Source organism: Notolepis coatsorum, assembly GCF_963971535.1.
Source record: "Notolepis coatsorum genome assembly, chromosome: 2".
Taxonomy (NCBI): Eukaryota; Metazoa; Chordata; class Actinopteri; order Aulopiformes; family Paralepididae; genus Notolepis; species Notolepis coatsorum.
This window is the reverse complement of record NC_140166.1, coordinates 213,761,047-213,784,919: the sequence shown is the minus strand read 5'-3', so window position 1 is coordinate 213,784,919 and position 23,873 is coordinate 213,761,047. Positions and strand designations below refer to the sequence as shown.

The window sequence follows — 23,873 nt, the reverse complement described above, 5'->3', positions numbered from 1 at the left end:
CTCCTCGCAATGGGCGGAGTACTCCTTTAGGGTGGCCACCATGCGTCCTCACCTAAGAGCTCGACAAATTACCCAACTCAAAAACCTCCAATACCCTGTCCAGACCCAAGCCTGCAGGGTAGGGGCGGGCGATGTGCCACAAACATCATATCACTACATTTGTCTTAGCTTTGATGGTACAACGGTGAATTACATGAATTACAATGTGAATTTTTCTTAAAATACATGGAGCTATTTCATTCAAAATGGTCTATACTGCCGCAAGGAAAAGAATGAGACATAGAAATGTACAGTATGAATATATTTGTTATGATATATACAAGATATATACAAATATATATATATAAGCCATGATAAATGGTGTGTGTGTGTATATATATATATATATATATATATATATATATATATATATATATATATATATATATATATATATATTAGTGTCACAGACGGCGGTGTAGTAAAAATCCATACCTTTGCATGGATCCATTTATTTTATTATTATTTCTTTTAAATAAAATAAAAATGTTGATCCACTTTTTCTCCTCCCTTTTCTATTTTTCTCCCATCCCAATTTAGCTGTGCCAATTCTCCCCTCCCCTGTCTTGAACGTTGCTCGCATGTGCCCCCCACCGGCCGGTCGTAGGGAGGATAGAAGCCCATCGCGTGTCCCCTCCGATACATGTGGAGGCAGCCAGTCACATCTTTTCATCTGCCAGCGCGGACTCTCTTTGGCGAGGTGTAACGTGTGGGAGGCTCACACTGCCCCCGCCATTTTCCTGTCTCTGCTGTGCAGGCGTCCCCCAACCGACCTGTAGGAGTCGCTGTTCACAACGTCCAGATTACCACCCATCGACTTCCACCCTCTAACTCTGCCAATAGACCTGTCGCTAAACCACGCCCCAAAATAGAATTTGTCCAATCATATCACAGCAAAATCCTCGCTGCACAAACCTCGGTCAACTAGGTTTGTAGGCTGTATCAAACCAGACGGCTTTGATCGAAACCACTGTCAAGAGTTCAGTTTTATGTTATTATCTACATAATATCCGATGGTAAAACGCTGTGCGTGGGGTACCTTAATTCGGACACCAGGTACCCTGAAAGACTGGATGGAGGAGTATATTTCATACCTTTTCCGAAGCCCAAACGAACTAGAGAAGTGCAAGCGGTGGATTCTACTGTGTCGTCGACCACATACACAACTGAATGTGAAGACCATTACCAAGGACACTTATGTTTTCGCAAAGGTAAGGTCAATTCATAAAGACATAATATTTGACGGCATGTATTAGAAACGTAGACCAAACTATTAGTTTGCTAACGTTTGACTTTGACTGCAAACTAGCTATCGTATATCCAGCCCAGTTAGCTAACGTTAGCAGCTAGCTAACGTTAGCTGCCAACATGTAACGATACCGCAGATATTTCTGCATCATAAGGTTAGCTTTCTGCATCATAACGTTAGCTTATACTCTGGACTGGATTGATAGCAGGGCTAGTACTAGTAGAGCCAGCTAGTGGTAAATAGAGGTTATAAACAGAACCTACCCTGGTAAATAAAGGTTATACACAGAAGAACCTACCCTGGTAAATAAAGGTAAATGTGTATCTCATGAACGTACTTTTCCACTGCATATTGTAACCCTCTCGGTCTGCTTCTAGATGAAATATTTGTGTTATCTTTAAAAAACAGGTCTATTACCTGCTGTGGTAAATCTCCCGCGGCATAGCCCCTTTCGTGACTGTGAAGCAAGGCTTGCATCACAGTCAGGAAAGGGGCTACCTACGGCCATCGTCAACGAGTCATCCACGGTCGGCTTAGCTTGACCGAGTTTTCAAAGGGGGCGTGGTTTAGCGACAGGTCTATTGAGTTAGTATGACGGCCGGCCCAAGCCGGAGGCAACGCCGACAGCCGGATTCGATACCTTGGTGACGAGCGCAATGTCCGCTGCGTCACCCAGCCACCTTTCTTTTAAATTGATTTATAAATGTTTCTAACCCAAGCCCAACCTAAGCCCAAGCAAGGAAGTGGGATGAAATGCAGCCGGACTCAACCCAAAGCCCCCCTGGTGGTGTCAGGTGTCCCGGTGTTTCGGGGCCCGGGCATGAAGCTCCACCTCCTCACCTTGAAGCCCCGCCTCCCTCACCTTGAAGCCCCGCCCCCTCACCTTGATGTTCTGTGCGTCCACGTTGGCGTTGGCGTCCAGCAGCAGGCTGATGACCGTGGTGTTGTCGGCGAGGACGGCCCAGTGCAGCGCCGTGTTCTTGTGGTACTTGTCCCCCAGGTTCACCGACACGTTGAAGGTCAGCAGCAGCCGGGTGGGGTCCACGCTGAACAGGACGACGAGACGGCGGTTAATCAATCAATCAATCAATGAGATGTATTTATATAGCACATGTAATTAACCCTTTCACTGCCACACTACCGTCGGTAGTGTGATAGTAAAGAGTTAACCATCTGTAGTGTGGCAGTGATATGATATGAATGATAAGCATTTATAATGCGCCCCCCCAGCCAATTTTTACATCGGTCTGGGGTGCAGCCCAAAAAAAAAATATATATATATATATACGAATAAATGGACAGGACAAAGAAACAGGGAACCAGGCAGACGGACAGACAGAGAACATAAGAACACCTCAGACACACAACACAACAGCAAAGTAACTCAGTGATCATCCAGAGCGAAAAGGTGGGTTTTAAGCAGTGAAAGGGTTAACCTTCTGTGTATTGTCGCAGTGAAAAGGGTTAACCGTTTGGTAGTGCGGCAGTGAAAGGGTTAACATGACACATGACACAACATGTCAACCAAAGTGCTGTACAGAGGGTAGATGCATCTAGACAACATATACATATAGACAACAATCACACGCGGGCAAACGCACAGGAAAACAGGGCATGAGTCAGTGAACATCGGGAAAGGCTAGTAGGTAGAAGTGGGTTTTGAGTCTAGGGGCAAGCCTAATGGAGGTGGGGACTGGGGATGCTGTTCCACAGTTCAGGGGCTGCGAACCCTAACCCCCCCCCCCGCCCCCGAGTTTAAGGTTAGACCTCCGGACTGACAGGAGCCTCTGATCGGTTAAAATGAGTCACAACAAGCGCTCTGTGGTCGAATGGACCAACCAACCTTGGTCCGGAGAACACAAAAAACCCAAACACGGTGTTCTAGTGCTACTACCGTCTGCCTCTGATAATAGAGTGTGGACAGTGCCTACATTCCATTTAGCATTTGAAAATACAAGAGATGTGGGGGAGCACCAATCCATCAGATTTAGGATGATATAATCCAGAGTGTATTTGTATCATCAGATTCAGGGTGATATAATCCAGAGTGTATTTGCATCATCAACTGTAAAGTGATATAATCCAGAGTGTATTTGCATCATCAACTGTAAAGTGATATAATCCAGAGTGTATTTGCATCATCAACTGTAAAGTGATATAATCCAGAGTGTATTTGCATCATCAGTTTCAGGGTGATATAATCCAGAGTGTATTTGCATCATCAGTTTCAGGGTGATATAATCCAGAGTGTATTTGCATCATCAGTTTCAGGGTGATATAATCCAGAGTGTATTTGCATCATCAATTTCAGGGTGATATAATCCAGAGTGTATGTTTGACTTTACCCTAAAGTTTCAGCTCTAATGGTTCTTAAACCACCTCTGTTACATCTCTAGTTCTCTACTAATGAATAAAATGATCTGTGGCTCTGAGAGAATGAAAGGAACACTGCCAATGTTAGGGTTTGAGAGTTACTGGGGTGGCTCATTGCTGCATTTTGAGCCGGTTTGGACAAAGGTGTCCACCAAATGTCCACCATGTTACGTTATCTAGATAAATCTGGTTAAAATATGGCGGCAACACCAGAAACACAACAACAGACTGAAAAAGACACACATTTCAGAACCACAGAGCAGGTTGAGAAAACACAGCTGTCTCCCAGGTGTTTGTTAGTTTCTAATTACGGACTGCAGACCAAAACCCAACGGTGCCGCTGCCCTCTGAAGCTCACAGCTGTGCACCCGCAACCAATAGGAAGCCTGTTAGCTGTGCATCCCCAACCAATAGGAAGCCTGTTAGCTGTGCATCCCCAACCAATAGGAAGCCTGTTAGCTGTGCATCCCCAACCAATAGGAAGCCTGTTAGCTGTGCATCCCCAACCAATAGGAAGCCTGTTAGTTGTGCATCCCCAACCAATAGGAAGCCTGTTAGCTGTGCATCCCCAACCAATAGGAAGCCTGTTAGCTGTGCATCCCCAACCAATAGGAAGCCTGTTAGTTGTGCATCCCCAACCAATAGGAAGCCTGTTAGCTGTGCATCCCCAACCAATAGGAAGCCTGTTAGCTGTGCATCCCCAACCAATAGGAAGCCGGGTTAGCTGTGCATCCCCAACCAATAGGAAGCCTGTTAGCTGTGCAACCCCAACCAATAGGAAGCCTGTTAGCTGTGCATCCCCAACCAATAGGAAGCCCGTTAGCAGTGCATCCCCAACCAATAGGAAGCCTGTTAGCTGTGCATCCCCAACCAATAGGAAGCCCGTTAGCGGTGCATCCCCAACCAATAGGAAGCCTGTTAGCAGTGCATCCCCAACCAATAGGAAGCCTGTTAGCTGTGCATCTCCAACCAATAGGAAGCCCGTTAGCGGTGCATCCCCAACCAATAGGAAGCCTGTTAGCAGTGCATCCCCAACCAATAGGAAGCCTGTTAGCGGTGCATCCCAAGGTTACAAGAAACAGATTCCTCTTACTAAGCCGGCGTGGAATAGTAGGAACATTAGGGACAATTAACGCGACTAGGTCCTCAGTCAGCACTGTTTTTTTTTTTTTTTTTTATCCACTTTTTCTCCCATTTTCTATATTTTCTCCCATCCCAATTTTGTATCATCCAATTCAACCCTCCCCTGTCACGGACGCTGTTTCTTGCCTCCCACAAGCCGGCTGCAATGTGGACTAAGTCATACATAGCACAAGTCCCCTCCGGTACTTGAGGTAACAGCAGTCACATCTTTTCACCTGCGCAGCTCGATCTCTCAGTGGCGAGGAGTAACACGTGGGAGGCTCACGCTGCCCCCGACACTTCCTGATTCTACTGCGCAGGCACACCAACCGACCTGTAGGAGTCGCTGTCCACAACGCCCGATCCCCACCCATCAGTTTCCCACCCCCTAATACGGCCAATGTGTATTAGTACGGACGACCAGCTAAACTGAAAGCAAATGTGGAGCGCTGGGCTCGAACTGACGAGCCCAGCGTCTCCAGCATTTCGTGGCGAGCGCCTTGCCCACTACGCCACGTAGCCGCCCGTCAGCACTGGTTATTAAGGCCCGATTTATTAAACATAGGCAGGTTATGGGTCTAGCTGGAGCAACCAGGACAACCATCTCCGTCTCCTGTATGTGGCGTGATGCTAAAGAGCACTTAACCCTTTCACTGCCACACTACAGAAGGTTTCACTGCCACACAACAGCAGGTTAACCCTTTCATTGCCACACTACAGAAGGTTAACCCTTTACTATCACACTACCGACGGTTAACCTTCTGTAGTGTGGCAGTGAAGGGGTTAACCTGCTGTTGTGTGGCAGTGAAAGGGTCAACCTTATGTAGTGTGGCAGTGAAAGGGGTAACCTTCTGTAGTGTGGCAGTGAAAGGGTTAACCTGATGTTGTGTGGCAGTGAAAGGGTTAACATTCTGTAGTGTGGCAGTGAAAGGGTTAAGATGAGACAGATCTATGGACTGTGGGCTACCTCATCTAGCACTGTTCACGTGAAAGAGGAACGGATGCAGCACACGTGCTCATGTGCACATTGTCTGTCTGTCTGTCTGTCTGTCTGTCTGTCTGTCTGTCTGTCTGTCTGTCTGTCTGTCTGTCTGTCTGTCTGTCTGTCTGTCACACACACCCACACACACACACCTGTGCGTCCTGTAAGCCGCCCACATCAAAGGAGTCATGCCGTTCTGGTCCATCATGTCAACATCCTATGAGAGGAGGAAACAAGAGAGGCCATTGTCACAGAGCTGCAGGGGCAACACAGCGAGACTGGAGGGGCCACAGAGCAGCGTGAAGGGCAGAGATGTTCAGTGGTTTAACTATAGTGTGGAGATTATGAAAGAGGTAGACCGCCCCCTGGTGGACGACGACACCACTGATCACAATGTCCAATACCTTTTGTGGGAGAGTGTACATTGCATGTAAAAGTGTATATTGCAGGGACGGGGTATAAGGGCCGGGATACAGAACTGTCATGTAGTAAATATCACAAGGTGTGTGTCGTCATGTTGTGTCTCAATAGTGTAATATAACTTGAATGAATGAATCCCTAAAATGTCAGTGAATTGAGAGAGTTCAATGACGGAAACTAACCAGAAATCCATCAAAGTACATGCAAGAGACTAGTATTCAACTCTAGGAAAGGTCTGGGAAAGGTTTAGTTGAAGCCATAGGTGCCAGCAGCTGCTGGATCCAAAGGGTTCACATACTTATGCACACAAGGATATTTCATGTTTAATCATTGTATTTAGTAAAGAAATATATATATTCAAACTATGTGTTTTCCTTCAATCATGCTTTATCATAAAATGTATCTTAGATGAAGATATAAATAAAGATTAATGTGCGAAATATTTGAAAAACTGACTACGTTTTTGAATGAACACAACGTTCAAACTAACCATCTTCAGATAATAAAGTACTCAACCTATACTGTCTTTAACTATAAATGAACACAACATTCAAACTTACCATCTACAGATAAGAAAGTACTCAACCTATACTGTCTTTAACTATAAATGAACACAAGTTACACAACATTCAAACTTACCATCTTCAGATAATAAAGTACTCAATCTCTATTGTCTTTAACTATGAATGGACACAACATTCAACCTTACCATATTTAGATAACATTGTTCCTCTGAAAATTCTCAACACAGTTATATAGTTCTTTGTCTGAGGTCCATTAGTACATAGTCTCATGATGTACTATGACGTTTACCATAGATGCCAACATGGGGCGTTATGCATTTTTCACAAGTAAGGGTCAAAGGTCACAGTTGGGAGTCAATGACTATAGACTGGTGTTCTGGAATAACTACCTGTCCCTTGGCGATGAGGTAGGCCACGATGGAGGTGTGGCCGAACTGGGCAGCCAGGAGGACACAGCTACACCCCTCGCCATCGATGAGCGACGGGTCTGCGCCGTACTTCAGGAGCTGTACCACCATGGACAGGTGGCCTTGTCTAAATGACAACACGGACAAAAAGTGACTCGTTTAATGAGCGCATACACAAAAAAGAACATCCGCTGAATGGGGTTATGTAATGGTAGTAGTGGACATGTATTGTGGCTGGTAAAATATGCGGTTTATTGATGGTTATGCACTGTTTCCCCTAGGATTTTTTTCAGGGGGGGTGGTAGGCCCCCAAAACTACTAGTGTTGTCGCGGGGCGCGCGTGTCACGGATACGTGGTGTCAACAGTGTCATAGACGCGTGCAGTAAGGCGGTTGTTAGTATCGGTGCATTTCTCTACACTGAGCTGAAATGAAACGATTGCACATAAATTAGGTCAATAAATATTAACAAGGTGATTGATTGAATGAACATTTTATTAACAGATTGCAGAATGGGTACAATACAGTACGGCTCAATACACACAATTGTTAAGGGGATGCAGACCAGAGAAAGACTTTCGTCTTGTTTACACCAGGGTCCCCCGTTTTCAATTCATAATGAATTGTAAGTAAGGGTGCAATTAGCACCGTGCAATCCATTCTTTGTGGATCTAGCCCTGAGACTTGTTACGCGCGATGCTAGTCAGTCTCGGAGTTGTCTCGGAATGGATTTGGTAGCTTTTTTCTGCATCTCCGTAGACCATGTCGCACCACTGTTTTAATGTCTTAGTAAAGATTGATTTATATGAAAACCGATTTATGTATAATTTAGCTCGCTCCCCAACGTTACTGTGATTAAAGCAAACTTTAATAAAAAAGAAAAAAGGAAATGATTATACTTTTTTCTGGAGGGGCGGGGCGTCCCGTTGGTGGGGCGGACCGCCCCGCCAAGGCATGGTAGGGGAAACACTGGTTATGTAATTAAACAAAAGTTCTATATCATACTGGCTCCGCTCAGCGTCATCTGCACTAACCTCACTTCGTGCACAGCACTGAATAAAAAACCACAATGTACCTTTACATACCAGCATCCGTCTGGCCACACCCCTATCCGCTTACCTTCATAAGCAGGTGTGTGGTCTCCTTCTTCACTTTCACCACAAGGAAGTGCCTGTTGTATACCCCACTTGACGAGGTTGTTAGCTGAAGAAAGTTGAGTTACGCGTTTTAAATTTTTTCTTGCTTTTTTCTTTCTCTCATAAATTTTAAAAGAAAAAAGCTAAGTCATAATGTTTACCTCGGAGGGTCGCGCTAGCAACGTCACCCTTCACCAGCGGTTCTCCATTGCCTCCTCTGTCGTGCGTCTTGGAGCGGGGTTGAGGCCTGTTTCGTGGTCGGCAGCCGCGCCTGGTAGGCGTCCGATAGATAGTTTGTCTCTCCAAGGAGCTGGTGCACCAGCGCCGTCTCCTGTGCGATGGCCTGGTTCCGGCTCTGGTTCCTTTGCCTCCGGAGAGTCGTCCACTGTTGGGCGGCCGGCTCCTCTGGTGGCGGAGGATTTGAGACGCAAACTTTTTGCGTCGGCTCGCTCCCGTCGCAAGATGGTGGCTTGTAGACGCGAACGGCCTGGTTTTGGTGAGTTGCTGGAGCCGGATGAGGATGAGTCTGATTCTCCATGGCCGATGGAAACAGAGGACTACATGGTAGAAGCGGACGGGTTCTTGTTCGACGCCCCGGTGGAGACATGTCCGCCGCCCGTCCAGGTAACACTGGAGGGGGGTGAGAGGTCTCCTTGGGGTTCCTCGTATGCAGATGTTGGGTTAGAACCTCCGACTCGGCGGCGGGATGCCCTGCTATCAGCCACATCAGAATGTGGCTCTGTAACCAGTAGTCTGCTGCATGTGAGGGACGCGAGCTCGGTGGGGGAAAGTATGCAGGGGGAACTGCATGCTTTGTTTCCCGAGCTCATGGCGGCGGCGGCGGCAGTCGCAAACGGCGTGCCGCTGCCGCAGCCACTGCCTGTTCCTATTCCTGACGATCTCATAGGTCATCTATGGCAACGCCGTTCTGTGAGAGGGATGGACGTTGTCTGTCCATTTTTCCCCTCAATGGAGGCCTACGTCCGTCAGGGACAGGTGGTCTCCCACATCATGGGCCTCACCCCCGCCTACGTGCAAGTCACGAGGGTGGTGGGTTTGGTAGAAGGAAGCCGGTTCCCCAAGGGAAATCGGCGAAGCGGTTGGCTTTCTGGAGTGACCAGTCATTTATCTCCGCGACGCAATCTCTGGCTGCCACTTCTAACATCGCGCAGCTGGCGAGATTCATGTCCGGGATACTGACGGGCGGTATGGAGCTGACTGATTTGCAACATGATCAGCTCGCCCAGTCGGCAGGAGCCATCCTGCATCTGATCCAGCTGCAGGCCATAGCCGCTGGGAAAGTACGCGCCCTGGCCACTCTAGTCCAGCGCCACCTTTGGCTGGAGCAGGCGCGTGTGCCGGAGAAGAAGAGGACTCAACCTGCAGGGAGATGCAGGAGGAGCGTTCCGTGCTCCAGCCTCATTTCCCCCCGCCCGATGTCGCCGGTGGAGTCAGACGGCAGGCTCGTCGTCGGGGTTCCGCCGCCGTAGCCGCCGCTGCTACCACCGCCACTGCTGGACCTTCGGCAAAGAAGGCCAGGAGGAGAGAGGGCGCCTCCGCCACTGCAGCCGGCCCATCTACGCCCGGAGGTGACGGTAGGGATCGTCGTGACCAGCCTCCGATCGTTTACCGTCCCTCAGGGGCTCCCCGGGGTGGCATGTCCCGAGCGGCTCGTGGCAGGCGTCGCTGAAAGTATGACTTTTTCCCTCTGTGGTCCCCCCCAGTTCCCTTCCCGGCCCAAATATGATGTTTGTTTATAAAAAATAAAGAGTCCCTCCTAAAAGGAGGGACTGTATTTTTTGTTACAAACTGTGTGTTTATTCACCAAACATATGATGGGGATACGACGTGTGAACCTTTCGCTAGTGTGGGTTTGATAGGAGGGCTAGACTTTAAGTCTTGTTGGTCGCTACATTCATGTTAGAGCTTAAGCAAGGCCTGCAGCTTACACTCGGTTGAAAAAAGTTTTTTCTGCCTCGACCTGAATCTTCACATAAAGGTAGAGGTTAGTTGTGTGCTCTGTTGCTTAAACAGTGATATTGAGCCGCAACACTATTGTGTTGGTCTGCAGTAATGCTCGTGTATGAAAATGTACCGCGGTTCAGGCCGCTCTCTCTCTCTATCGGATTTTCTGTGTCTTGCAACATAAACACGGGTGTCGGGTTCACACATACATAACTTGGCCTTGTTATAAACCCTGTTCACAGACGTGTCTGTGGCTAGCGTGCATTGAATTAGCTTTGCGCTGTTCATTAGCATACTGGCTACTTAAGGTATCATATGGCTATTTTGTTGTTGTCGTATGCAAGGGTTGGGCTTGCGAGGGGGTACCGGATAAACCCCTCCTTCCCTCTTCCGATTGGTCAGGGGGTTTCTTGGACTTTCGCTCCTCTCTCACGCATGGCGAAGAGGGGGCTGTTGGGGTGGTCTTATGGACCTCCTCTGGTAGCCCTGTGTGCTTCCCGAGCCGCCGGGCCCGGTCCGAAGTTGTGTTTCGTCGACCCGTAGGCCTGGAATAACCCTTTTTTGAAAACTGAAACACTTGTACTGCGGTGTAGCCAGTATATACCCGCAGGTGTGTTTGAGTTTTTTCTTGAGGGGTTATAGGAACAACCACCGCATGTGGTACCAAGAGGGTGGTTGATTCCCTGGTGTGTTGGAGCAGAGTCAACTCCCGGGTTACCCGGTTGAGTGTGCCCCTGCACGTTCATGACGTCTGCCAATCGTGTCAGCCTTCTCTGCCTCGACCCCTCTGGGTGGGTTTCTTTTGGTGGAGGCTTTGTCATGGTGCGCAACAATGCCAGCATACGCCCCTTCCGCCGGGGTGCTGTTTTCAGTTGACCCCTTTGGCGCCTGTCTCGTCCGCAGTGCTCCAGGCTCGGGTCTAAAGCCTGCTGCCTGGTTTAAGGGATCGACCCCTCTGGGGTCGTCTCCCCGGTGCGCTGCCTGCTTCCGCTATAGTTTAGCCTTTTGAGTGCTTCAAGTTACGGCCATGCTGACTGCCTGTGTTGCAGGGTCAGTGTGCCAGGCGGCGTACTAGTGGGGGGGGGGGGCCCGCTCTTGGAGGGGCCCTGTCCGAATACGCTGGCGATGTGGGGGGCGGTGTCACTAAGTGACCGCCTGGTGAGGTCTTGATGCTTGGCGTCATTGACCTCTCCAGGCCCCCTTTTTCCAGGGGATCCAGTCCCTTCAGTGGGTCTGGGTCTTCCTTCGCGCTCCGCTGCTACGGCCTTGCCACGGGGTTGAGTTTGCTCTTGACCCCGTGATTTTGGGGGCAGTAACGAGGGTTGTTCCTTCCGTTCGTTCCCTGGTGGCATGCGGGTTGTGCGTGTGCGTAGTCGTGGGGTCAAGCCACGGTTTGCTCACCCTGTGCGTTGAGTTGCTCGAGTTTCTCTTCGCACGGTCGGATCCGTCTCCCTCCCGTCCTCCACTAGGGAGGGTATCCTCCATTAGGGAGGGTCGGGGGGCTTGGTCCTCTCCGGTCTGATGGTTGTGGGGGGCCTCAGCGGGGTACATTTGTCGAGCTTCTGGCTCCCGCTCAGCTCCTGTAGTGCAGATGACGCTGAGCGGAGCCAGTATGATATAGAACCTAAGGTTATGTATATAACCAAGTTCTATGAATACTGGTGACGCTCAGCGTCAGGACGCCACTGCAGCCCTTGACCTCGCCTTGTGGTGAAAGTTTGGGAAGGAGGCGAGTAGGTGACCACACACCTGCTTATGAAGGTAAGTGGATAGGGGTGTGGCCAGACGGATGCTGGTATGTAAAGGTACATTGTGGATTTTTATTCAGTGCTGTGCACGAAGTGAGGTTAGTGCAGATGACGCTGAGCGTCACCAGTATTCATAGAACTTGGTTATATACATAACCTTACGTTAAGTGATTTTCAGCCTGTGGCCTATTTCAATATTATGTTACAGTGTTTGCCCTGCAACTAACGTTTCTTTGTGTACACAAGTCATTTGATTGAAAAATCTAAAGCATCCTAGCCTTTCTATCCAAGTTAAGCTATTCAATGCCAATGATTTTTACACAGAAGAGATAAAGTGCTGAATGATATACAGCACAAAATACTAACACCAGCCTTCATTCATCAGTATCTCCCCACGTTACAGAAATGCTTGGTCAAAAACGTATTTTACGTTTTCAAAGACGGTAATTTGCAGCAAAATTTTCCGCTGCATATGTTAAAAGAAGTTTTCTTTACAAAATCTGTCCAAACATCGCTGGAGAAACATTTATGGACACGATATGAGCGCAGGCTGAAGGTAAGGTATAGCATAATGACAGTTAAAAATGTATATTGTATAGTAGTGTACATAGGACCCAGTGCCTTCTCAGGAATTTAGCATGTCTATTTCATCATGCCCATCTTATGTATTTTTATTATATGTTTTTTTACGTCTATTTTATTATTAGTATTATTGCACAATCGAAACTGGCATGACCACCCACATTTCACTGTATGCCCTGGTATGTACAGTATGTGACAAATAAACCTCTTGAATCTTTAGACAGACAAGTGGTAAAGGTCAGCAACAGGTGGCTGATAGAAGAGCCCTGGATGTCTGTGTGTATTAGGGAGCCTGTAGATACCCCCCCCCCTCTGTCAAACATCATCAATAATGCAGGAGGAGAGCTCTCTCCCCCCCCCCACGCATGACTGGCAGAGGGCCTCATGTGTCTCTTCTCTTGCCAACAGGCCTGTGTGCTGGGGCTGAACATAAGAATAATAGCAGCTTAGATTCAGACAGTGCCTTTCAGGAAACACAAGGACTCTTTACAAAGCCACAAAGAGACAAATAAAACATACATCTGAAAAAGTATAGTTTTAAAAGAGTCCCAAGGATGTGGCGGAGCGGATCTCAGCTCCCCGAAGAGAATTCCAGAGGGGTAAGAGCCCTAATTTTTTATACAAATATGAATGAGAATTGGAGGTGGGCTTCCCACTCTCCAAGACATTTACAACAAGCGTTGTAAGAATAAGGCCAAGAGAATAATAAAAGACTCTAGCCACCCAAACAACTGCCTCTTTGAACTGCTGCGGTCAGGCAAGCAGAAAGAGCTTCTATCCCCAGGCCACCAGGATGCTCAATGACAATTAACACTATGTAACAAACCATCAAACACACTCACAGCACGCACACACACCCACACGTACACACCCACTTTAAATGGACAACTCACTGTAGCACCCACTTTAGACACTTAATACTAACACACTTTATATATATTATATTATTGGCAACTCAAGTTTCAAGTTTCAAGTTTCTTTAATAGTTGTCATACAGAAGTACAGAATACTTTTGTACAAAATGCTTCTTACTGTTGTGCTCCAGAGACTGTGCATGACAAGATAAGTATGAAATAAAAACATAGTAAAAATAGTAAAATTTAGAAGTAAAAAAAGAGGTCACAGTGTTCAGTTTAGACATATGTACAATGTTCGTAGACGTAGTTACCATACAATATACAATACTGTGCAGTGTACTAATATACAATACTATATAGTGCAAGGCATAAATGGACGAGGTGCAGTTTAGGTACAATTCACAGTAGGTGTACGAGTTGTAGTGCAAATCCTTTATCAATAAATATAAAGTGTAAGTGTGTTTGTGTGATCTAAAGTGTGGAGAGTGGGTGCTGCAGTGTGTTGTTTGTTTGAGTGAGTGTGTGCGTGTGGGTGTGTGTGCTGTGTGCATTTGATGGTTGTTGCATAGTGATTATTGTTCGTTTAGCGATTATCGTTCGTTTAGCAGCCTGATGGCCTGGGGATAGAAGCTCCTTCTGAGTCTTTCTGTGCTCGCCATAAGACTCCGGTATCGCTTGCCTGACGGCAGCAGTTCAAAGAGGCAGTTGTTCGGGTGGCTCGAGTCCTTAATAATTCTCTTAGCCTTCCCCTTGCACCGCTTGTTGTAAATGTTCTGGAGGGTGGGAAGCCCCCCTCTAATTGTGCGTTCGGCTGAACGTGTCACTCTTTGTAGTCTGCTACGGTCTTGTGCAGTGCTATTCCCAAACCAGGAGGTGATGTTGCCGGTCAGGATGCTCTCTATTGTACATGAGTAGAAGTTCCTAAGGATCTTCTGACTGACTTGGAACTTCCTTAGGCGCCTGAGGAAGTAGAGGCGTTGTCGTGCCTTCTTCACAACACTGTCAATGTGTGTGGTCCATGTCAAGTCCTCGGATATGTGGGCTCCGAGGTACTTGAAACTGTTCACTCTCTCAACTGGTGCCCCGTCGATGCTGAGGGGGCTGTAGTCCTTGACCCCCGACCTCCTGAAGTCCACAATCATCTCTTTTGTTTTGCTGACGTTCAGGGAGAGGCAGTTCTCCTGACACCACTGTGACAGGTTCTCTACCTCTTCCAGGTAGGCCCTTTCGTCGTTGGCAGAGATCAGGCCCACCACTACTGTGTCATCAGCAAATTTGATGATGGTGTTGTTGTTCCGCTGTGCTACGCAGTCATGTGTGTACAGGGAGTAGAGGAGGGGGCTCAGAACACAGCCCTGGGGGGCCCCTATGTTGAGCGTGATGGATGAGGAGGTGCAGTTGCCGGCTCTTACCACCTGGGGTCTGCCCGTCAGGAAGTCCAGGACCCACTGGCACAGGTCATAGTTCAAGCCCAGGTCCCTGAGCTTGGCTATGAGTTTGGAGGGGACTATGGTATTGAATGCTGAGCTGTAGTCGATGAACAGCATTCTCACATAGTTCCCCTTCCTCTTGTCCAGATGTGATGCTGCTGTGTGCAGCACATGGGCTATGGCGTCCTCCGTGGACCTGTTGGGGCGATATGCAAATTGCAGAGGGTCCAGGTTGATGGGGAGGGAGGAACAGATGTAGCCCTTCACTAGCTTCTCAAAGCACTTCATGGCTATGGAGGTGAGGGCTACAGGGCGGTAGTCGTTGAGGCAAGCGGGCGTAGATTTTTTGGGTACAGGGATGATGGTGGACTTCTTCAGACAGGTGGGGATGACGGCCTGTTCCAAGGACAGGTTGAAGATGTCAGTGAATACCGGGGCCAGTTGGTCGGCACAGGCTTTTAGGACGCGGCCGGGGATGCCGTCCGGACCTGCTGCCTTCCTGATATCCACTTTTTTAAAGATCCGTCTCACCTCATGCTCTGTTACCCTGAACACTGAGTCTCCATCAGCAGACCCCCCCCCCCCCCATTGCCGTGGTTTGTAGGCTGGTGTTGTTATTCACAGCCTCAAACCTCGCATAGAAGGAGTTGAGATCATTTGCTAAGGAGATGTCACTGTTCAGTTTGAGGGGGGTTCCTTTGTAGTCTGTCATTGTTCTGAGGCCCTGCCACATGCCTCTAGAGTCAGCCTGTTCAAACTGAAGTTCAACTTTATCCCTGTAACGCCGTTTTGCCTCTATTACTGCTCTCCTGACGTTGTATCTTGCCATCTTGTGTTCTTCCATGTTGCCTGTCACCAGCCCGGTGTTGTATGCTGATGTGCGCACTTTCAGAGCCTCACGGACGGATTTGTCTACCCAGGGCTTTTGATTTGGGTAGATATTAATTTTGGTGGTGGGGATTATTACTTCTACCTGAGTACAGACATAGTCAATCACCGTTTCGGTGTATTCGTTAATATTGGCTGTGTTATCACGGAATACACTCCATTCTGTGCTTCCCAGCACTGCTTGGAGTGACTCCACTGACGTCACGGCCCAACGCTTAACCTCTCGCGAGACCACCGGCGTTCGCTTGAGACTCTGTTTGTACTTAGGCAAGAGAAAAATTGCGGCGTGATCGCTTTTACCGAATGGACTAAGAGCCTGTGACTTGTACCCATTCTTAAATTGCGAGTATACATGGTCTAATATGTTCTCGCCTCTGGTGGGACAGGTCACATGCTGATAGAAATTCGGCAGCACCTTTTTAAGACGCGCGCTGTTGAAATCCCCCAAGACCAAAATGGCCGCGTCAACGTTAGCTGCCTGGAGTTTGTTTACCTCGTCGTGAAGTTTTGAAAGTGCGACCTCATTGCACATAGCCATGCCTTGCACCTTACCTTACCACCACAAGGTGGCACCACAAGCTACCTCATCCCATTTACCTCATCCTATTTATATTGTAAACATTCTGCATTGTATATTGCACCACAAGCTACCTCATCCCATTTACCTCATCCTATTTATATTGTAAACATTCTGCATTGTATATTGCACCACAAGGTACCTCATCCCATTTACTTCATCCCATTAATATTGTATTGTAACTACTCTGCATTGTATATTGTACATATGTATATTGAACATTTTTGTCTTGTTTACACTTGTTTAAGTACTTGACTTTCTATTTTATACTTATTATAATTTTTATAATTATCTATTTTTACCTAGCACACTCTCAGGAGCAAAACAGAAAGAAGCATTTCATACAAAAGTATCCTGTATTTCTGTATGACAACTAATAAATAAACTTGAAACATATGGTAGACGTGCCTCCCAAAATATTTTATTTTAACAGTAAACATCCAATGAAATCACCATTTGAATCATTATAAATGTAGTATACGAGATATATACCTAATACTTGCTATCTAATACCCTACATACATATGCTCTTGCTCGCTCACCCCCCCCCCCCCCCCCGGACCCCCACTTGGATAATCCATCCATTTTCATTCGTTTCTAACCAGGCACTACAATTCATATGCTAGCTTTTATTCTCTCCACCACTTCTAACCAGATTGCAATGTTGGTTTCACTGACACCTAAAATTCTTGCTGTAGAAATGTCTAGATAAATCACATCGAGATAGGTAAGAACCCATACCTTCCGGCACATTTTTTCCGGTTGAAACCATCGTGATGCTATCAGCTTTTTAGCCGCTGTGAGACAAGATAAAACTAGTCTCTTTAGCTGTATAGGGGCTGCAAACTGAAAAACATCATTCAACAGCAATACAGAGGGGTGTACAGGTATGTTCAGAAATAAGAATTCTGATAATTGCTGGGACACTTCTTTCCAGAATATCTTAACCGGTGGGCAATCCCAATACATGTGCATAAATGTACCCTCATCCCCATTTGTACATAAGGAACATCTGGAGTCTTGTTTAAGTCCCATTCTGTTCAATCTTATAGGAGTCAGGTATGTCCTATGAATATAATTAAGATTAATTTGTTGATGGTCCGGGTTACGTGACGCAATTCGAACGTTTGCCCAGACTTCTTGCCAATCAAAATCTATTTCCAAGTCTGGTATATCCCTCCTCCAGAAATGCTGTTGTTTTTTTATAGAAAATAAAAATCTGATCCAATATTTATGGCTTAAAAAACCTATTTCCGACAATTACTTACACTTTAAATGGATTGATTCAGAACAATTGTATCATGGATGAACAAAACTTTCAATGCGAATGGTTGATTAGAATTTCAAGGACTTTTTAAGCACCTTGTTAGATTTATTTTGCTGTTTTCAAGGAATTCCAGGCCTCGACTTTTTTTTGTAAAAAAGCAAGCACCTTTCACTGCCGCGCTACCAAACGGTTAACTCTTTCACTGCGACAATACACAGAAGGGTTAACCCTTTCACTGCCACACGACACGACCGTCGGTTGTGTGATAATAAAGGGTTAACCTTCTGTCGTGTGGCAGTGAAAGGGTTAAGCACTTCAAGGACCTTGTGTGAACCCTGTGTCTTGCATATAAACACCGTGATCTCGGGGAGCTCCAGTAGCTCACCGCGTACCTCGAGCGCTATTTCGGCGCCGGGGACAACCGTGCTCGTCACGGATCTGGGGTAGCAAGTTCGATTCCCGGACAAAGCCGTAACTTTCTCAGAGTGTCTTCCCCCCATCTCTACCCCCATTCAACCTGTTTCTGTCGGTCATTCTTGACCAGAGAAAAAGCGATAAACGCAAGAAGAGCCAGCGGAATGGCCAAAGTTTAAAAAAGAAAAAACACGTGATCTCAGCTGCTCCCACTGAGTTTACTACCGGTTCCCACTTTGCCACCACACACACAGACCCATAGATCCTGAGGTGTGTGCTTAGTTTCTGCTTAGGTCTTTTAGTGTTCTCGAATACCTACTTCTGCACCATGCGTACTACCAACCAGGTTACAGTCGGTAGTGTGATAGTAAAGGGTTAACCTTCTGTAGTGTGGCAGTGAAAGGGTTAACCGGCTGTCGTGTGGCAGTGAAAGGGTTAACCTTCTGTGTATTGTCGCAGTGAAAGGGTTAACCGTTTGGTAGTGCGGCAGTGAAAGGGTTATAATAATAATATTATTTTATTTTTTTTAACAATGTATTTATTGGGTTTGTATGATACAGTTAGCTGTACGAATCCCACCGGGAGACACAAGGCCTGCGGGGGGCCACGTCCAAAAGATGAGCGCTGTGCAGTTTCCTGTTTATTTTAATCCCATTAGCTCACATTCAAGTCCACCAGCCCTGGGCGCTGTCTTGTGAGTGGATTAGGTTGTAGTGTGTGTGTGTGTGTGTGTGTGTGGGGTTGAACTATCAGAAGATAAACACACACCAGGGTGGCTCATACAGCAGCAGAGGCTCTCACTCTCATGCAAGAAGCTTTAGATTATAGTAATACTGCTTTCTAGGTATTTCTCTGTTGGGACATATGGAGAGGGGGGGGGGGGGGGGATGCAGGCATTAGAAGCTGTTCATGTTGACGTTGGTTGACGTGTTGATCTTCAATATAGTGCTTTGCTCCATTTTAGAGATTTACATTTTACTATAATATTTTACATTACAGAGGCAGAGCAGTAACGACAGTCTCTTTACCTTGTGGCCCAGTGCAGCGGTGTAGAGTTCACGTCCCCTCCTAACTGATCCACTATGGCTCCCTTGGATATGTAGTACCTGTAGGGAACAACGACAGTCAAGAGATGAGGAATACATACATACACACGTACGTGCATGAGCACACAAAAACACACACAGAGGTGTACCTCAATGGGGATATTGAATGAAAACTACAACGTAGTGAGATTAATATACAGTGTCAACAAGTAGGCGTCCCGCTAGGCACCGACTGCTTTCTACAGTGCAAGACAATGCCTCGCTGACTCCCTTCCTGTCCAAGGAGCTAGTCTTAGCATTGAAAGATTGTTTTAGAACACAATGGAAACACAAGCAGAGGCATTAATTAAACCAGCTGCGTGTGCTCCTGTGATCTGACCATAACCTGGGCATAGAGGTGACCGGGTGCCTGGTATGAAATAAAAGCCCCTGGGCATTACAGTGCCTGTTATCAAAGGTTGTTTACTCCATGTTCTTTTTACAACACTGGCCAGACACCCGGTTACTTTAACCCTTTCACTGCCACACTACAGAAGGTTAACCCTTTACTATCACACTACCGACGGTTGGGCATTTTAAGAAAAATCCAAATCGATTGATTGCATGCTATACTCGAGTGATCGTGTATTACTCGGGGGGAAAAAAAAAATTATTTGCATTTTTTTTTACTTATTTTTGTTCACGTATATATGTTTAAGGAAACCAACAAACAGTTATAATCTTACACATACATCTGAAACAAATATGTAAATTACAACAACAACAAAAATCCCAAATTTTCTCATAGCTACGAGCAATCGATTAATCGATTACTCATGCCCATCCCTATGTGATAGTAAAGGGTTAACCTTCTGTAGTGTGGCAGTGAAAGGGTTAACCTGCTGTCGTGTGGCAGTGAAAGGGTCTGTATATTGCCGCAGTGAAAGGGTTAACCCAGTGTTTCTCAAAGTTGGGGGCGCGCCCCCCAGGGGGGGCGCAGAGGCATGACAGGGGGGGCCCTGAGATTTATTTAAAAAAAATAAAAATAAAAACGTTTTTTTTTTTTTTATTCCAGAAAATTATCACTAAAGTGCTATCTGTTGCAGCTGCACTGTTCTCCATGAAAATACCATTTCTCAAAATCTGAAAATCATTATTTAATAAAACACAGAAAAGGATCACCAAGTTACTCTGGATAAAAAAAAACTTTACAGACAACATTGAGACAAAGCTTCCTGACACATCTCCATCCAAACTCTTGGAAGAACTCTTTGAAATCATCTGATACCACCTAGAGAGCTAGTTTCAGAGTGTGGTGCTGAGTACAATCCTACCTGGAGGGGAGAGAACAGATGGTGGAGGTAAACGGTACCCTATCCCCCCCTCACAGTGAACTGTGGTGTTCCACAAGGAAACATACTAGGACCACTACTGTTCCTAATTTATGCAAATGACATGTCGTCAGCTTGTGACTGCAACTTGTTCCTGTTTGCGGACGACTCAGCCCTGCTGGTCTCGGACAAGAACAAGTTACAGGTTGAAAAAACCCTCAGCTCGGAACTAGGCAAAATCTGCATATGGCTCGCCGACAAAACAAACTATCATTACACATGGGCAAAACAGAGTCCATTCTCTTCGGTTCAAATAACAAACTCAGCAAAACCGACGGCTTCTCAGTTACAGTGGGTGACAATATTGTCACAAGGAAAGATGAAATTACCTACCTGGGTTCCATCCTAGAGGCTAATCTTTCCTGTGACAAAATGGCATCCAATGTAATAAAAAAAGTCAATCAACGAACTCGATTCTTGTACCGGATCTCCTCCCTGGTAAACAAGAATACCCTGAAGACTCTGGCAGGAGCACTCATTAAAGGGTACTACGACTATGCTTGCACCTCATGGTACCAAAGCACCTCAAAGGCACTAAAAACCAAATTACAAACATCTCAAAACAAACTAGTCAGACTACTGCTTGACCTGACTCCTAGAACCCACCTCACCCCTGCACACTTTGCCAACCTAGGATGGCTTAGAGTAGACGACAGAGTACAGCAACTTGCAATGGGCCTGGTCTACAAGATACACTACACGACCAAGGTACCCATGTCATCATCATTAGGTGGCTTCTTCGTTCCGAAGGTTGCCTATCACTCTCCAACCCATTCTGTCCCCACTTCTTCTCTCCAACTCCGTGACTCCGCCTCTCACTCCACTCCAATCACAGACATCGTCTACCCAGCCTCTTCTTGGTCTTCCACTTCCTCTCTTTCCATCCACCTTCCCCATCACCACCTTCTTGAACATCTCCCCGCTGGATCCTCTCAGAACATGCCCGCACAACTCCATCTTTCTCTTTTTCAACCTCTCCAGCAGCTGTCCCCCTTGCATATCCGCTCTTCTCAGTACCTCCTCATTCTTGATCTTATCCTTCCATGTTATCTTCAGCATCTTCCTCAGTGTCCACATTTCAAAAGAGTCTATCATCCTCTTTGCCTCTTCATTCAGCGTCCATGCTTCTGCTCCGTATGAAAAGACTGACATAACATACGTTTCCAAAATCCTGGTCTTCGTTTTCCAACTTATGTTTCTTCTCAATAATTCTTTATGGTTCCAGAATGCGCCCTTTGCAATTCCGGTTCTTCTCTTAATGTCCATGTTAGCTCTTCCACCTTCACTGATCCAGCTTCCAAGGTACATGTACTCCTTCACTTGTTCAAGTTTTTCTCCATCCACCTGTATTTTACAAACAGTTCCTGGTGTTTTTTCAATGATCATTACTTTAGTTTTCTTTGTGTTTAGTGACATTCCATAGTTTTTGCATTCGACATTCAGCTTATTCATCATGTCCTGTAGATCTTCTTGACAGTTACAGACTATAGCAGTGTCATCCGCGTATCTTATATTGGTGATGTTCTCTTCGCCAAGTTTTACTCCTTTCCCTCCTCTCAGACCTTTTTTCATCAGTGATTCACTGTACATATTAAAGAGTACAGGGGACAAGATGCATCCTTGTCTTACACCCTTCTCCACCGGGAAGTCTCTTGATTTCTCCTTTCCTATTCTAACATTAGCCTTCTGCCTCCAGTATAAGTTGGCAATTATTCTTCGGTCAGAAACTGGTATTTTGAATTCTTCCATTGTTCTCATCAATGTTGTATGTTCAACTCTGTCGAAGGCCTTCGTGAAATCGATGAAGCAAATATACAGCTTCTTCTGTTGGTCTATCGATTTTTCACCAATGATTCTGAGTTGGCAGATTGCATCTCTTGTTCCTTTTCCTTTGCGAAAACCCATTTGGCTATCCGAGAGCTGATGTTCAATTATGGGTTCTATTCTGTTCTTGATGATTTTCAGGAGTACTTTTGATGCATGAGATATCAAACTGATAGTCCTGTAATTGTTGCATTCTGTGGCTCTTCCGGTCTTTGGGATCGGAATGAACATTGATTTTAGGAAATCATTTGGAATATTTCCTGAGTTATAGATGTTGTTTATCAGTTTCACAAGGAGCTCGATGCATCGGTCACCAGAGTTCTTAATCAGTTCAGCAGGGATCTCATCCTCGCCGGGCGATCTGTCCGTGGCCAGTGACTTCACAGCCTCTTCAACTTCTTTTTTCATGATCTGGACTCTTCTAGACTAATTCCTGTGTCTGATGTTCTGTTCTGGTCTTTGTATAGTGTTTCCACATACTCTGCCCATCTATTGATTATTTCCTTCTCGTCAAGGAGCAGTTTTCCTTCTTTGTCTCTGACACCTTGGGTTGTTTTTTTCCTCTTCCTTGTTAGTTGTTGGATCTTGTTGTACATGAGAGGGTTGTGCTTCTTGTCTAGATCTTCAATTTCCTTACATTTTTCTTTGTAATACTTCTCTTTTGCATCTCTACACATCTTCTGTACTTTTCGTTTTGCTCTGTTGTATTCAGTTTTTCTGTCTGCATTCTTCATGTCTGCTCTCTTTTTCATCTCATCCAGAATGTCTTTCGTCATCCACTCTTGTTTCTCAACTTTTTCTGGTTTACCACAGATTATGTCTGCAACGCTTCCCAGTTTTTCTTTCAGTTTTGTCCATAGTTCTTGTGGATCTTCAATATCTGCTAACTCTCTATTTTCTAATGTTTTGTTCACTTCGTTAATGTATTGTCTCTTCATGGTTTCTCCTTTCAGACTCTTCACATCCCATCTTTTGTGTGTCGTTTTCTTTTTCTTGATGGTTTTCAGTTTGATCTTCATTTTCATCACTACTGGAATATGATCTGAACCACAGTCTGCAGATGGTCGTGCCTTAGAGTTTGTTATTCCTTTCTTGTATCTGTGGTTTATCATAATGTAATCAATTTGGTTTCTAGTGTTTCCATCAGGAGATCTCCATGTGTGTCTTGCAGATTTACGTTGTTCAAACCAAGTGTTGGTGACCCACAATTGGTTCTTCCTGCAGAAATCCACTAGTCTATCTCCTCTATCGTTTCTTATACCCAGACCAAAAGGTCCGACAACACCATCAACTTTTTCTTCACCTAATTTGGCGTTGAAATCGCCCATGACTATTTCCACATCTCCCCATTTCTTTTGGTCTTTCATCGCTCTCTCAATATTTTCATAAAAGTTGTCTATTTCATCATCCTCAGCTTCTCCAGTTGGTGCATATGCTTGTGTGATGCATACACTTGCTGGTGTTGCTTTCATTCTCAAGGTGATAATACGTTCCGATATCGTTTGATAACTTTCCACGCTTTTTGCTGCTTTCTCAGTCAAAGCAAAAGCTACACCTTTTCTATGTTGTTTTCCACCCGAAGATATGATTCTAAATGATTGTCCAGTTGGTAGGGTGTATCTAAAGTCATCTTCACCTCTCCAAAATGTTTCAG

General features: G+C 46.0%; 1 protein-coding gene across 1 annotated transcript in view; it reads right to left on the bottom strand.

Moving 5' to 3' along the window:
* The window catches only part of LOC311223743 (palmitoyltransferase ZDHHC17-like), a gene marked incomplete at both ends in the record, with an annotated part of 67,987 nt that overhangs the window by 25,992 nt on the left and 18,122 nt on the right, over positions 1-23,873 (bottom strand). Inside the window, 4 exons of the mRNA XM_084308515.1 lie at positions 2,172-2,334; positions 5,918-5,982; positions 7,099-7,243; positions 19,008-19,085. Of these exons, the coding sequence (XP_084164641.1) occupies positions 2,172-2,334; positions 5,918-5,982; positions 7,099-7,243; positions 19,008-19,085 (451 nt within the window). The remainder of the gene's footprint in view (positions 1-2,171; positions 2,335-5,917; positions 5,983-7,098; positions 7,244-19,007; positions 19,086-23,873) is intronic.